Source organism: Verruconis gallopava, assembly GCF_000836295.1.
Source record: "Verruconis gallopava strain CBS 43764 unplaced genomic scaffold supercont1.1, whole genome shotgun sequence".
NCBI lineage: Eukaryota > Fungi > Ascomycota > Dothideomycetes > Venturiales > Sympoventuriaceae > Verruconis > Verruconis gallopava.
In genome coordinates this window covers 618454-631687 of record NW_015622137.1, presented here as the reverse complement: position 1 = coordinate 631687, position 13234 = coordinate 618454, and the positions used below count along the sequence as shown (strand labels likewise).

The 13234-nt window shown below is 48.4% G+C and overlaps 6 protein-coding genes across 9 annotated transcripts in view; 2 read left to right on the top strand and 4 right to left on the bottom strand.

Moving 5' to 3' along the window:
- Positions 1–1339, top strand: part of PV09_00241 (uncharacterized protein) — a gene marked incomplete at its 5' end in the record, with an annotated part of 2023 nt that extends 684 nt beyond the window's left edge. Inside the window, 11 exons of the mRNA XM_016352949.1 lie at positions 158–199; positions 257–292; positions 342–383; positions 439–459; positions 508–537; positions 594–641; positions 689–718; positions 767–796; positions 844–873; positions 922–951; positions 1002–1339. Of these exons, the coding sequence (XP_016219206.1) occupies positions 158–199; positions 257–292; positions 342–383; positions 439–459; positions 508–537; positions 594–641; positions 689–718; positions 767–796; positions 844–873; positions 922–951; positions 1002–1057 (395 nt within the window). The 3' untranslated portion in view covers positions 1058–1339. The remainder of the gene's footprint in view (positions 1–157; positions 200–256; positions 293–341; positions 384–438; positions 460–507; positions 538–593; positions 642–688; positions 719–766; positions 797–843; positions 874–921; positions 952–1001) is intronic.
- A 213-nt stretch (positions 1340–1552) lies between these two features.
- PV09_00240 (uncharacterized protein) lies at positions 1553–2586 on the bottom strand. The gene has a single exon (XM_016352948.1). The coding sequence runs from the start codon at positions 2429–2431 to the stop codon at positions 1709–1711; it is 723 nt and encodes a 240-aa protein (XP_016219205.1). The 5' UTR covers positions 2432–2586; the 3' UTR covers positions 1553–1708.
- A 216-nt stretch (positions 2587–2802) lies between these two features.
- PV09_00239 lies at positions 2803–5260 on the top strand. Of its 2 annotated transcripts, XM_016352947.1 has the most exons (4): positions 2803–2945; positions 3024–3266; positions 3315–4062; positions 4108–5260. In XM_016352947.1, exons 2-4 carry the CDS (start codon positions 3069–3071, stop codon positions 4725–4727), a joined length of 1566 nt encoding a protein of 521 aa, XP_016219204.1. In that variant the 5' UTR covers positions 2803–2945; positions 3024–3068; the 3' UTR covers positions 4728–5260. The 2 variants fall into 2 exon arrangements, with proteins under 2 accessions (XP_016219204.1, XP_016219203.1); XM_016352946.1 differs by having other exon boundaries at positions 2803–3266.
- A 677-nt stretch (positions 5261–5937) lies between these two features.
- On the bottom strand, positions 5938–8047 carry PV09_00238. Of its 2 annotated transcripts, XM_016352945.1 has the most exons (4): positions 7924–8047; positions 7674–7862; positions 6422–7571; positions 5938–6355 (listed from the first exon to the last, which is right to left on the bottom strand). In XM_016352945.1, the coding sequence occupies exons 2-4, from the start codon at positions 7758–7760 to the stop codon at positions 6183–6185; spliced, it is 1410 nt and encodes a 469-aa protein (XP_016219202.1). In that variant the 5' UTR covers positions 7761–7862; positions 7924–8047; the 3' UTR covers positions 5938–6182. The 2 variants fall into 2 exon arrangements, with proteins under 2 accessions (XP_016219202.1, XP_016219201.1); XM_016352944.1 differs by having other exon boundaries at positions 7674–8047.
- A 278-nt stretch (positions 8048–8325) lies between these two features.
- Positions 8326–10741, bottom strand: PV09_00237 (serine/threonine-protein kinase bur1). Its single transcript, XM_016352943.1, has 2 exons — positions 9609–10741; positions 8326–9544 (listed from the first exon to the last, which is right to left on the bottom strand). Exons 1-2 carry the CDS (start codon positions 10487–10489, stop codon positions 8680–8682), a joined length of 1746 nt encoding a protein of 581 aa, XP_016219200.1. The 5' UTR covers positions 10490–10741; the 3' UTR covers positions 8326–8679.
- A 527-nt stretch (positions 10742–11268) lies between these two features.
- PV09_00236 lies at positions 11269–12871 on the bottom strand. 2 transcript variants are annotated; one of them, XM_016352941.1, is made up of 4 exons: positions 12600–12871; positions 12152–12539; positions 11642–12101; positions 11269–11592 (listed from the first exon to the last, which is right to left on the bottom strand). In XM_016352941.1, the coding sequence occupies exons 1-4, from the start codon at positions 12613–12615 to the stop codon at positions 11389–11391; spliced, it is 1068 nt and encodes a 355-aa protein (XP_016219198.1). In that variant the 5' UTR covers positions 12616–12871; the 3' UTR covers positions 11269–11388. The 2 variants fall into 2 exon arrangements, with proteins under 2 accessions (XP_016219198.1, XP_016219199.1); XM_016352942.1 differs by having other exon boundaries at positions 12152–12871.
- Positions 12872–13234: the final 363 nt, after the last annotated feature.

The window sequence follows — 13234 nt, the reverse complement described above, 5'->3', positions numbered from 1 at the left end:
GCAAGAGTAGACAAGCGTGAGGGTAAGTCAGCGATATACCACGATTGGACGACGGTATTGATACCACTCAGCCGATCCACTCTTCGCAAGAGTAGACAAGCGTGAGGGTAAGTCATCGTTATACCATGATTTGAATGATGGTACTGATACCGTTCAGCCGAGGCCGACCCACTCTTCGCTCGAGTAGACAAGCGCGAGGGTAAGTCAAAGGTGCTTGTTAAACTGTTTCCACGATACTCATATCTTTTTTCTGAAGCCGACCCATTATTCGCAAGGGTAGACAAGCGCGAGGGTAAGTATGATCAGTTTTATGGCTCCTCGATGATATTAATTCAATATAGCCGAAGCCGATCCTCTTTTTGCCAGGGTTGACAAACGCGAGGGTGAGAAATCTTAGCCTGAATAATATTGCTGGAAAACTAACAATTTTTTGTTCAGCCGATCCACTTTTCGCTCGTGGTATGTGTATCAAGTATTGTGTGATGCTTTTTATTAACATGAGCACAGTGGATAAGCGTGATCCTCTCTTCGCCAGAGGTGAATATGATTGCATTGACTTCACGCTTCTGGTCTGTTATTAACGTTGTGGAAAGTGGACAAGCGATCCCCAGAGCCGGAGCCAGAGCCACTTTTCGCTCGAGGTACGTATTTCGTTGAATTACATTGTTCAGCGCTGAACATGTAGTAGTTGACAAGAGAGATCCTCTCTTTGCTCGTGGTACGCATCTCATTGGTGCTTGATACGTCTGGTGCTAAACTATACAAGTCGACAAGAGAGACCCTCTTTTCGCTCGCGGTCAGTATTATGTATTGGCTTTTGTGAATGATGCTGAGTAATTGCAGTTGACAAGAGAGACCCTCTCTTCGCTCGCGGTATGAGCTTTGTGTAACGAAGGAAGCGCGAGACTAATTCCGATTTAGTTGACAAGCGCGATCCCCTCTTTGCTCGTGGTAAGTTGTTCGAATTTTGAACTTTACGGCATATCTGATCACGTGACTAGTCGACAAGCGATCTCCTGAGCCAGAGCCAGAGCCGCTCTTTGCTCGTGTTGACTAAAAGAAGGCGAATGTCATCAAATTGGATGATTACAGCGGAATTAGACCGTTATGAAGCCGGTAATGGCCAGAATATATGATAGCACCGACAGAAGGCGTTGTGCTTGGGGATTGTGTTGGTAGTTGGCTATGTGATGCTTGAAATGAGGATGCTGTGACTATGGGCATTGACGGGGAATGGATCGGCCCTCTTCGATGCAGGGGGATGGTTATACTTACACTCTTTGGGATATTTAAAGGATATTTTTTCTTAGCGTGATGAATACTATGGTGTTTCCTTAGACTGTTCATGTTCCTTACTCGTATTTGACATGTGGAAAACGCAGAGTCGAACTAAAAGCTTGTCATCGTTCGGAACTTTCCCTTCCTTTTCTTCGGAGGGCTAAGCGGACATCATCTTAGAAAGGTTCACCCTTACACCATTTTTTTCACTTCCGAAATGATTCCCTGATATCCAAATCACAGCGTTACAGGAAAAAATTTGTGGTGCCTTTTCTTTTCGGAGTATGTAAGAGCTCCAAGTTGTGAAATAAATATGATTTACTACATACGAGATATGTCTAGTAGAACTTGGTCTGCCAACGGGAGACACCAAGTTCAAAATTTCTCACTTCTCAATTTCACATAGATTTTTCAATAAAGTTGCCTTTAATTAATTGCAGCTTGGGAAGTCCACATGAATCCTTGTCGTCATTGCATCCAGAGGAATGCTCGTGTTCTCGAAAACCCTAGAGCACAGCTCCGTGTGTTCAAAGTCTGCCAGGTTACTGTCCATTCTCCACCCTCGTTGCCATGCCCGGTGCATGGCCTTCCATCCGTAAATACAATGAATAACAAAATACCGCCTATCCGTCCAGCTTATCTGGCCCTTCTGACTGACTTGCTCGTATGTCAGCTCCGTAGTGGCAGATGGGTCAGAATAGAATCTCCATGGCCCAAGTGCCATAAATTCGTCATGCAGGTCCGAGTCGAAGCATTCGGGCGATTGCCAGGCCATGCTCATGACATCGAAAATGCAACCCTTTTCCTGAGCCTCGGCAGCAGTTTCGCCGCATGGGTACTTGTAGCTTCTTTGGCCGTGGCTTGGCGGTTTAACCTTTTTATTGATAAGGACACCCAGTTTGCCGAGCGTGTCGACGGCGTGGAAAGAGAGGGCAAACGTGAGCACGATGAATGCGACCATGATGACAATGAAGACCGCCTTGCCGGCTTTGTATAGCCTTCGTCGTCTCTTCGACTGGTGGTGTCTGTGAAGAGGCAGCATGTCGAGTCCGTCAACGCTGTCTGTCTCTTCCTTGTTCAGTGGCGAGTAGTCTGGTGGTGATGCAGTGCCGGAAGACATTGAGAGGGAGTCACGAGATGGCTTGGTGTCCATGAAAAATAGAAGATATGAAGAAGACAAGTGGAGTTCATGCGAAAGGGAGAACTAGTCTTACTATCATCTCAGGTCAAAAGGCCGTCGTTTTCCAACGAAAGACGCCGGTACAAAGCTGCAACCTCTTGCATATTCCGGGTCAGGCTCAGAGTACGACAACGGGGATCGATGTGAAGCTCAACGCCTTGCGGCATGGAATATTTACGGAACGCTGATCATTGGATCAAGATCCGAACACGTCGTCTTTCACTCCGTCCGAGAACTTGACATGGTTTGAACATTGCTGTCACCTCCGGAGTTCTGTGATGGTGCCCGAAAAGGAAAGGTCCGGATTCTTCCTTCAGCAAGCTCCGAGACTTCATCCCCATACTCCTCGCTCTACAACCACTTCGGCCGGTGCATATGGACGCTTCAAGCCGCTCCCGTGTCGCATGGGGTCCTGGTTGCTACCCAGGGATGAAGCGTCTTCACGGTGGGGAGCTTCTTTCCGCTCGTGCCATTCATAGCCAGACATGTAAGTTGACTTCGTAACAACGTGATGTATACGCGAATAATTCACAACAATCTGCTGTGCTCACCTTCGGTCTCTCAGCGGTCCATCCCACCCCGTCTCCTTGATTTTTTTTTCGGCCTCAGAATGCGACCATTTCGTTTTCCCAGCGTACCAAAAACTCGCTCCCTAATCAAGTACCACTCACTTGAGGACGGAGACGATCGACTTTCAAACTATGGCTACGATCGACGTAGAGAGCTCTCTGTATTCAGACTCATTGCCCTAACCTGTAGTGCGGGTGGTCTTCAGGTTGTTTTGTCTTTGATCATGTCTAATGGCACAGCAAGTGTCCCTTTGACTGCCTTTTAACTGTGACACTAACATTCATAGCCTTTTCTTATTACCATAGGTCTGCCTGAATCCTTGACCGCCGTTGTGTGGGTGGTAGCTCCACTCAGTGGTGTTTTTGTCCAGCCCTATGTTGGTCTTCTTAGTGATCAGTGCCAGCTATCATGGGGCCGAAGGCGACCATTCATACTCGCAGGAGCCGTTGGATGCGTCTTCTGCATGCTTGGATTGGCTTCATCCAAGACAGTAATACATGGAATAGCCTCAGCGCTGGGGGCCAACCCTTTTTCTACAATTTCACGAGGCTTTGTTCTTATGAGCGCAATCTTATTCCTCTTTGGACTATATATTTTCATCCAACCTCTGCAAGCTGGCATCAGGTCTTTGATTGTCGACAGTTGTCCAACTCAGCAGCAAATTATTGCTAGTGCGTGGGCATCCAGACTAACCGGCGTTGGAAACATCATTGGCTACTTATTCGGCTTTGTGCCAGTAAGACGTCTCTTTCCATCTCTGAATATCAGTCAATTCGCATGGCTGTGCTTAGTCGCCTCCCTAGTTCTATCTCTAACCGTCATATCTACATGCCATTTCATCAAGGAGCAAGACCCTAGAACTCTACCCTCCACAGTGAGCGAAAAGAGGTCCTTCCTTGGAACCATAAAGCATATTCTTTGGAGTGCGAAAACAATGCCAAAGAAGATACAGGATGTTTGCGTAGTCCAATTCTTTGCGTGGCTTGGATGGTTTCCTTATTTATTCTATATCTCAAGCTATGTTGGAGATCTTTGTAAGTCGATATATATGATATTGAGTCTAAACTGACTATCAATAGATGCTGCTCCATTACTGGCCAAAGATATTTCGTCAAGTGGGCAAGCCTTGATCATTGAGGATGCAGTCCGCCTTGGGTCCCTTGCGAGCTTGGTCTTCTCCATATTTGCACTAGTCACAAATATGCTCATACCGTCACTTATCAAGGACGAGTCGAAGCATGTTTCTAGTTTGTCACATCCACTTCGCCGTATCACGATGACGAGAGCGTGGTCTTTGTCACACCTGCTGTTCTCCTTTACTCTACTATCAACGCTTCTCCCTCAGACCCAGACTACAGCTACCATCATAGCTTCAGTGATTGGCATATCCTGGGCTTTTACACTGTGGGTGCCTTTTGCACTTATTGGTCGAGAGATCGCAGCAAGGCAGGAATTGAATGCCAAGGTACTTGAAGGGGAGCTAGAAATGGAACCTTTGCGACAAGATCAAGCAGGTTCCATTATGGGCTTGCACAACTGCGCGATTTCAGCACCTCAAATTCTGGCAGCTCTCGTTTGCGGTTCTATATTCTGGATATGCCCAAAGATTGGAGTCCAGGACAGCATTGGATGGGTCTTGAGATTCGGAAGTGTTGGTGGCTTTATCGCAAGTGCTCTGGCTGCGAGAATGGATGCATAATGGGGAGAATTTCAAGACCTCATTACTTGATTCTTCCTACATATGCGCCACCAAGCCTGAACCCGAGCCACCATAGGTTTTTACTTTCGTTCTTGATCTGAGAAGGAAGGTGTATCAAAAGTCCCAATGCAGCAACCAGGTCGCCAAACGAATTCTTTTCAACGAAGGAACTCGCAGCAGAAATCGAGCACAAGATGTGTGTCTGAGATTTAAGACAGATGTTCTTGTCCTTGGTCTGATTTCGCCAAGGATGGCGTTCATGTCTGTGACGGTAGACGAAGTCTCACATCGGTTACTGGGAAAACCTTGTCTTCATGTTCAGCCTTGCTAGCAGGTTTGAGTACAATAACCTGATGGTAATGCATGCTGACGGCCTTGACAAGAGGTTGTCAAGCGAAGTTTGTAGCTATTGTGTATGCACTTCGTTAACGATGGTTTGACTACAGAGAGATCAGAAGTACAGATTATACGAAGTATCATAGAAGCTTACAGTTCATTTCTCTTTTTTTCCTCGATTGGGACATTCACTTGGGCGTTCTCAAACTCTTGTGGTGGGTGCCACTGTTCATATTGCGATGGAATAGCCTTTTGAAATGTGACCATTCGATACTTCAATTTTGAACATGCACTTCTGTCATTACCAAGTGCTCATGACGATGAGAGCTGAAAGTCGATGCCTTGTGAGTTGGCTTTTTCTACAACGTCGGAGTCTGATAGTATTTGTAGTTAACAATCTCCCACTCTCATACTAGTGCAAACATTCAGAGCCAGAGCTGTATACAAAGAACTTTCTAGCTATTGACATAGCCATAGATACGAAGCGCTTCTTAAGCTTGTGCTCCAGTACGAATTGCTTTTCCGACCTAGTATCCTGGGCTGCTATCAATGTATGCGTGGGAAGACTTGCCACGCATCCGATCACGGAGGTCGACAAAGGCTGCGCACGTGTTTGACGAACTCTTTGTGAAGTGCGCAAAAGCTTTCCCAAGTCAAATCAGACCAAGCTGTCTCCGGATTGATACTTAATAATTTAGAGACTGCCAGAGAGTTGTGACGTGATATCCTGCCGGGTAATGCATCCTAGCCGGAAAGAGGCATGTGCAAATCCTAAAGTCGGTTACATCCGCTGTGAGATGCATCATCTTACCGGGATTGTAATTGTTAAAATAGTGCCACTTTCAAAAGGGCTCCTAAACGAATAAAATCACGTGTTAAGATTGCGCGATTACGAACTATTTACAACACAAGGATGTAAAAGCTACATCAGATTTGACCTCGACATATCATAAAGAAATTTTTCTATGTAGCACGTCCTCCAAAAAGACTTTTCTTTCGCATTCAAATATATCTGGTCCGTCTCAAACGCACCGCATAGATATCCCATCCTTTCTCACAAGAGCCGAGTGTAATATACATAAAGGAATTCCTGAAGGCGTACATTTGAAGGCCAACAGATCATGATTTAGCTTTTTTGCTAAGTTCCGTACCAGGCGGTATCCTTAAGCCACCAAAAACGAGCCCACACACGGCAAGCATGCCAGCGCTACCGATCGCATAGGCGAATTCTCTACCAGCCCACCAGTAGAGAGTGCAGAACAGAATGGGACCAAGGGCTCGACCAATCTGGCCTGCACCCATGAACATGTCAGCGATGACATTCTCAAGCTGAGCGACATGAAACAAAGATAACATACCGAAACTTCTATGATTGCCTAACTTGCTACCTCTCTGCTGGGCACTCGCTTCAAAACTACTCAGGCTGTTCAGGCCCGTGACGACACTTCCGCTTGTAACAGCGAGAAGCGTAGCGGCGGCATAAAGACCGGCTTGTGATCTTAGTCTGCCAAGCAGAACGAAGGCGCCCACGCAGGCAAGAACGCCTATCTGCACGACACGCAAGGGGTGCACCCTTCTTACGACGCCACCTTGCATGATGCTTGCAACAAGGCCGATATATCCTAGCAAACGGCCAGACTGCGAGGAAGTATATCGGAAGAGGTCGTATGTCATGAACGGAAGAGAGAATTCCATGCCGGAGAAGAAGAGAATAAAGCTGAAATGTACGAGATTGAGCAAGGCGTGAGAATTCGTCCTGCGACGAACAGCCACCTTCGCCTTCAAGTTACTTCTCGAGGCCTTACTCTGCAGCTCCTTCGCGGATCCGCTTACTCCATTACCGTTTGCATGTCCGTTCTCTTTCCCATGTCCATTTTCTGTCACGGATGCGACGGACGGGAGAGTCTCTGGTAGACTGACCCAAAGATATAGCGTCTCCGTCACGATTAAGAACAAGGAAAAGCCCGCCGCCGTTGCAAAAGGATTTGAAACCACCGTTGTGATGTTGGCTAGTGCCGCGCCGAGAGCAGGCCCAAACGTGAAGGCAATACTGAAACACGCGCCCACAAGCGCCATAGTTGCGCCTCGCTGCTCGTCGGTGCTGATGTCCGTAGCAATTGCCGTCGCCAGCTGAACATTGCCCTCGCTGAGCCCACCCACCACGCGACTTGCCAGGAAAGTTCTGAAATCGGCTGCAAGAACCCACAAGGCGACGGAGAGAATGTTGCCCATCATGCTCCACAGCAATGCCTTGCGGCGACCGTACTTGTCGGAGAGTGTACCGATAATGGGCGAGGCAATCGCCTGGCACAGAGAGAAGAGAGAGCCAAGTGCGCCACCAAGTAGCACAATATCATACCTGTCGTTGATCGGCTTTGCGAAGGCATTTTTGTAGGCATTGAGTCCGGAGAATATCTTCGCAAGGAGAGTGTCGGGCGATTGGAGTTCGCGGGAGCGGTAGAAGGCTAGAAGCTGAGGAAAGAGGGGGAGAATGAACGTGAACGAGATCTAGATTGGTCATTTCGTTAGCACACGCAGAACATGCTAATGTCGCAGAGCTCGGAAGAGCAAAGAAACGAGGATAAGGAATAGAGAAAGGTGGGTAGTTACCAGGTCGAGAAGGAGAGATATAAACAATACTTTCAACACCTTCTTTCGCGTAGTAACTGCCACCGGCGCATCCTTTGCCGCCGCCATCGTCTTTCGTGAGCGCGAAGATTTGTTCGCTGAGCCAGAAGCCAAGCAAAGATTCCTAAAACGAGCGGGGGTCTTCGTTTCAACACGTGGTGGCAAAGTGTGCTACGTATGGATGAGAAGATTAATATGGACAGGCGAGAGGAAATGAATTACGACAACATACGTGCAGGGAGGGAACAATAAGAAGAGGAAGAAGAAGCAGGAAGAAGGAAGACAGATGCTGTCGGGCGAAAAGAAAAGGCGACGCTGGTGTACAGGTAGTGCAGTGAGGATGCGGAGCCGGGGATCGACAGCCACGAGGCTGATGGCCAGAAGTGGGAGGCGTGAGGTAATGCACTGAACGCAGGGGCGCTATTTTAAGGAGGCGCCCGATGATTCGTCAGGGGGAAGAGGCGCTGTTTTGGGGGTCCCTCTGTGTGCTGGTGGGCCCGAAACGCCTCTGTGGCCTTTCCACAGACACGAAACGTGGTCCTTCATGTTTGAAACTGGACAACGGCGTACCAGCTCACACCATCACGACTGTTCTGCAGATTTCATCACATGAAGGGGCCGATCGGGAAACACATCGTTGGCAATTCTTATGTATTTGCCACTTGTCAAGGAGTAGGCATTAAAACGTAGCCCTCTCGCTATGCTGATAAACTGTACTCTTCCGTCATTTCCATTCCATAGAGCGCCTTGCAAAATCAAAAATTCGTGGTTCAAGTTTACAATCAGTACGTGTACTCGCACAATGCTTCCCGAAAGCTGAACCGATGGTGCTCTTAGAGTGCCTGTCTCAAACGCTCATTACAAATACCAAACGTAACCGAGTGAAGATGGGGAAAGGGTCAAACTCGGTCAGGAAATACTACATGGGCACAAGCTCCTCCAATCCAATGCTTTGCGCATAGGCAGAGTGCGAGACAAAGACACTGCATCATCTGCGGTACAGATCTCTATCCCTCTCCCTTCTTTCCCGGTCACGGTCGCGGTGTCGCTCAGGACTCCGACTTCTTGTTCTTCGTTGCTGTGTCGGACGATCATGCTCTTCATAATCCAGCCTTGACGGCACAGGAGCACCAGCGCGATCATCTCCTCTAGAGGTAGGTCTGGAGTACCGATCGTCGCGCTCTACTGACCGTCGGTCATCGCGTCGCGGTGGACCGTTGGTGCTATAGTTTGGTATGTACGTATCAACGTTGCTTTGCGGCTTCGGTGCTCGCCCTATTGGGGCTCTATCGCGATCTCGGTTGTCGCGCAAAGGAGGTCCTCGAGCATCTATCGGGCGCGGAGGCAGCCCGTCTGGTCGTGGAGGCAGAGCATGGCGCATGCCATCCGGTGGTGGGGGCAGATGATGTGGTGCACGAACTGCGTGTGCTTCACCGTAGCGCGGCATGTCGCGTCTGCGATCGTAGTCTGCTTGATGAGGTCTGTGTTCGTGGTTATAAGCTGCTTGGGGCACACGACTTCTGCCTGGTGCCCCTCCTACAGCGGCCGGATATCGCGATATCCGTGGACCTCCACCGCTTGCCCACTGATCGCCATTGTTAGGACCCACCCAATCGTTGGGACCGCCGCCTACGGCACCGCCTTGTGGTGCTGGTGGCAGCTCCTGGTGTGCACCTCGTCCATGCCGGCGATCAAGTTCGTGGGAGTCGACAAAGTGGGGGATCTCATGCGGTTCCGCAGGGAAAGGTCTATTTTTAAAGTATGGATGCTCGAGTGCGTCGTGCGCGTTAATCCTTCGGCGCCAGTCTAGCGTGAGGAGTTCTTGTAGGAGTGAGATAGCATCGTCTCCGATACTGAATAATGTTCATTAGTGTCATATTGGCGGAAAGAAACACCAACAGTTGATGGAAGACTTACTCTCTAAAGACCGACCTAAGGTTGCCAGGCCGCTTTTCCCACTGCTTGACACCTTCACAACCTGGCAATTCTCTCCATCCGGGCATGTTTTCTTCATTGGGTGAGCCCACAAGCTCAAATATGATTTCTGCCTGGTTGAGATCGCTCTTGCCAGCCAGAATTGGCTTTCTCTTGAACATCTCACCAAAGACACATCCAGCCCCCCATATATCGATCGCAGGTGTATATCTTCGTAACTGGAGCAGCAATTCTGGTGGCCTGTACCACCTTGTCACCACAAGCGTAGTGTAATCTCGATGTGCTTCGCCATTTCCCCTCCCAGGCTGCGGTACTGGTTCATCGTAATGTCTCGCAAGGCCGAAGTCCGCAATCTTTAGAATCCCTTGGTTGTTGATCAACAGATTTGCCGCCTTCATATCGCGATGTAGAATGTTCGAGTTGTGCAAGTAGCGCAAGCCCTTGAGCAGCTGGATCATGTAGCATTTGATAATCGGTACAGTGAACTTTACGTCGCGATTGTCTAATAGTCCGGATAAATCATGTTCCATGTACAGCATCACCATATAAAGCATAGCCCGTTTCTTTTCTTTAGACCGCTCGACGGCCATGTCTTCGAGGCGAATGATATTCTTGTGGCTCAGCATTTTGAGCAGCTTGATCTCACGCAATGCCGTGATTGGGAAGCCATCCTTCTCGTTGTGCATTAAAATCTTCTTGAGCGCCACAACCGCCCCTCCTCTGATTGCTCGCGCTTTATATACTTCACCAAACGTGCCCTCTCCGAGTTTCTGCTCGATTTCGTAGTCGCGAATACTAGATACGCCGTGATACTTGCGATCGAGAGGCCGTGGCGGCGACGTCGGCGCCGCTGCCTGCGACATTATGGAGCGTTCTCTTCCGGTGTAGCAAAGTACTGTCGAGTAGCGTATACCTTTTAAGGTATGTGATTCTCGTGCACTTCTAGTGGACGCGTTATGAGCCAGCTGAGATTGGCATGAAGAGATGTTGAAGGTTTGGAAGCCGCAACGATACCGCCCTGAGTTGTCGCATAATAAGTTGCACTTGGACTAGATATGAGTGGAATGGTTCAATCAAATGGACGGGGTCGAGCGAGACCTGATTAACGAGAAAATTGTCAAACTTTGTTATTGTCCAGTTCACTTAACCTACGGGTCTTGACAGATGCCAAGACTTTCGGGGAACGAGAGCGCCGAGCAAGTCCCATGCACTGTTGGACAACCTCACTTCAGCGACTGACACAGCAACAAAGCGACAACATCGAGCAATTGCCATAATACAGTATGGAAATGAATCACATACCGTGAAAAATCCCTGACTTACCGACTTATAGTACCACTTAACGCGATGGCCCGCCCTCAACCTCACGCTCCAGGTGGACACCCCATTCACGTACATCCCGCGCGACCTCTTTATAGATTTGCTGCTACTGCTTTGGGTGCTAGCATGTGGTTTTTCGTATGCATAAGCAAAATTCCTACAGATGTTCGCCTGATGCTAACAGTCTGTAGCTGTTCTACAGAATGAAGAAGGATGGTCCAGTACTTCTAGGCTTGAAACATCCATGGGACCACTGATAGTCAGCAGCAAGTGATGGATGAGGAGATCCGCATGTGAAGAATCCACATAGAAAACGTGCAAATACGGCGTTACACTCTGGAATTATAACTTTCCGCTGCAGATGCTAGGCAGAAACCCATGTACATAAGATACCTACAATCTATCTGCTGCGACTACGCAGGAATTGGCACTGCAATATTCATCAACTATCCGTCTTGGCTGGTTTCTCGAACAAATAATGTGACACCCCCCAGGTATCTCCCCCATCGTAAGCGAACAGTTCTGCGCACGCCATGTAGAAGATCTCCCACCGGTAAAACCATATGCTTGTCTTGTCCTTCCCGTACGTTTCCTCCAGATGTGGCCAGATTGCTTTCTTGTTTTTGCCCATAAGTTTAAGCCAATCCTAAATATCTGTTAGCGGCTCCCCGCAACTATTTTGTGATTATACTTGCCTCACACGTCCTTGCATAATTTTTCCCATTCACCCACCACTGCTCTCTACACACAAGATCCCCTTGAAAGAATAACAAAAGATCAGCACTTGGCATCGTTCCCCCGGTGAAGAAGTGCTCCGTCATCCATCCGCCGTCAAAATCGTACGGTGTGCTGACATTACAGAATATATGCACAAATAGAAGGCCGCCTGGTTTCAATGCCCGAGATATTTTGGCCATCAACAACTCGTAGTTCTTCATATGCTCGAACAGCTCGATGGAGATAACGCGATCATAAGTATTGGGGTTGAATTCGTGATCCACGATGTCTCCAGTTATGACATTTAGGTTACTCAGGCCTTTCGAAGCGGCAACGGAGTCTATATGTTGCTTTTGTGTCCGCGAATTGGAGAAGGCTGTTATTTCGGAGTTTGGGAATCTCTCGGCAAGATAAATGGCCGCAGAACCCCAGCCGCATCTGGCACAGTGTAAATATGCAAAGAATATCAACAAGGACGGAAAGCGTACCCGAGATCAAGAATCTTCATTCCGTCCCGTAGCTTGGCTCTTTCCACGTACAGCTCAAGCATCTTATCTTCAGCCTCAGCTAAGGTCTCCCTACCAGTTGGATACAAACAAGATGAGTACTTCATCCTTGGCCCTAGCATGCCCAAGAGCACACCGGTTCCAACCTCATAATGCTGCTCATTCGCTTTCTTGGTTTCCACCGCAATAGGTCGAGTGCGCAACAAATTAACATACTTCATCTTGGCGGCATATGCCTCCTCGACAGACGTACTGGCTATTTCACGCAGTCGCTGGGCGAGGAGACGCCGGATACCCATACGAATGACAGTATGCGGAAGATATCCATTGTCGAGTACTGAATCGACCCATTTGCCGTTCAACAAAGTATCTTGCAGTCAATCTGTCTTAGTTTCACAAACACATGTCTTCTGAGTGAGTGTCTCATTACCTATACTCTCCATCATTCTTGCAGGACTCGGGATTTTACTTGCCGAATTCGGAACTCCCAGCTCTTTTCAAGCAAACGTCGCGGGCGATTTCACAACGCCAACAGTCAAAAGCCTAACTCAAAGATCTTTCATGAAGGAACGGTCACCCATACCGATAAAATGGGGAACACGTCTTAGATGAGGTGGTAAACCCTGGGAAAGATCCGCTTGTCTCACGACTCGTTTCTTGCCTCACCTCAAGAGCGCACCCGGTTTCAGCACGTTTTAGGGTCGGGGTGGCGTCATAGATCGCGAAGAGGCATCGATGACCGTGTTTGAGCATTTTCGTGACCCACAAAATGGAGAAACAGTCATTTACAGGCTGCTGAAGATTTCCCGCAATCTGTCTGTGTATCGCGCACAAGCCTTTCATTCTGAATACATTTTGATGCTGACTTCTTGAGGTTAGGGATAGAGTGGGGTACTGTGAACTCACGAAAGGCTTGAAGTGAACCGCTTAGTGTTCGACTAAAACATTTAGAATTGATCGCTTATTTCTGCTTATGTAGCTCCAGTTATCAACCACTTTTGTTATTGCTCCTAGGGTCCGCAAACATATCTCGAGCGGATTATGTGGCCTTTTCAAACGTCGAAT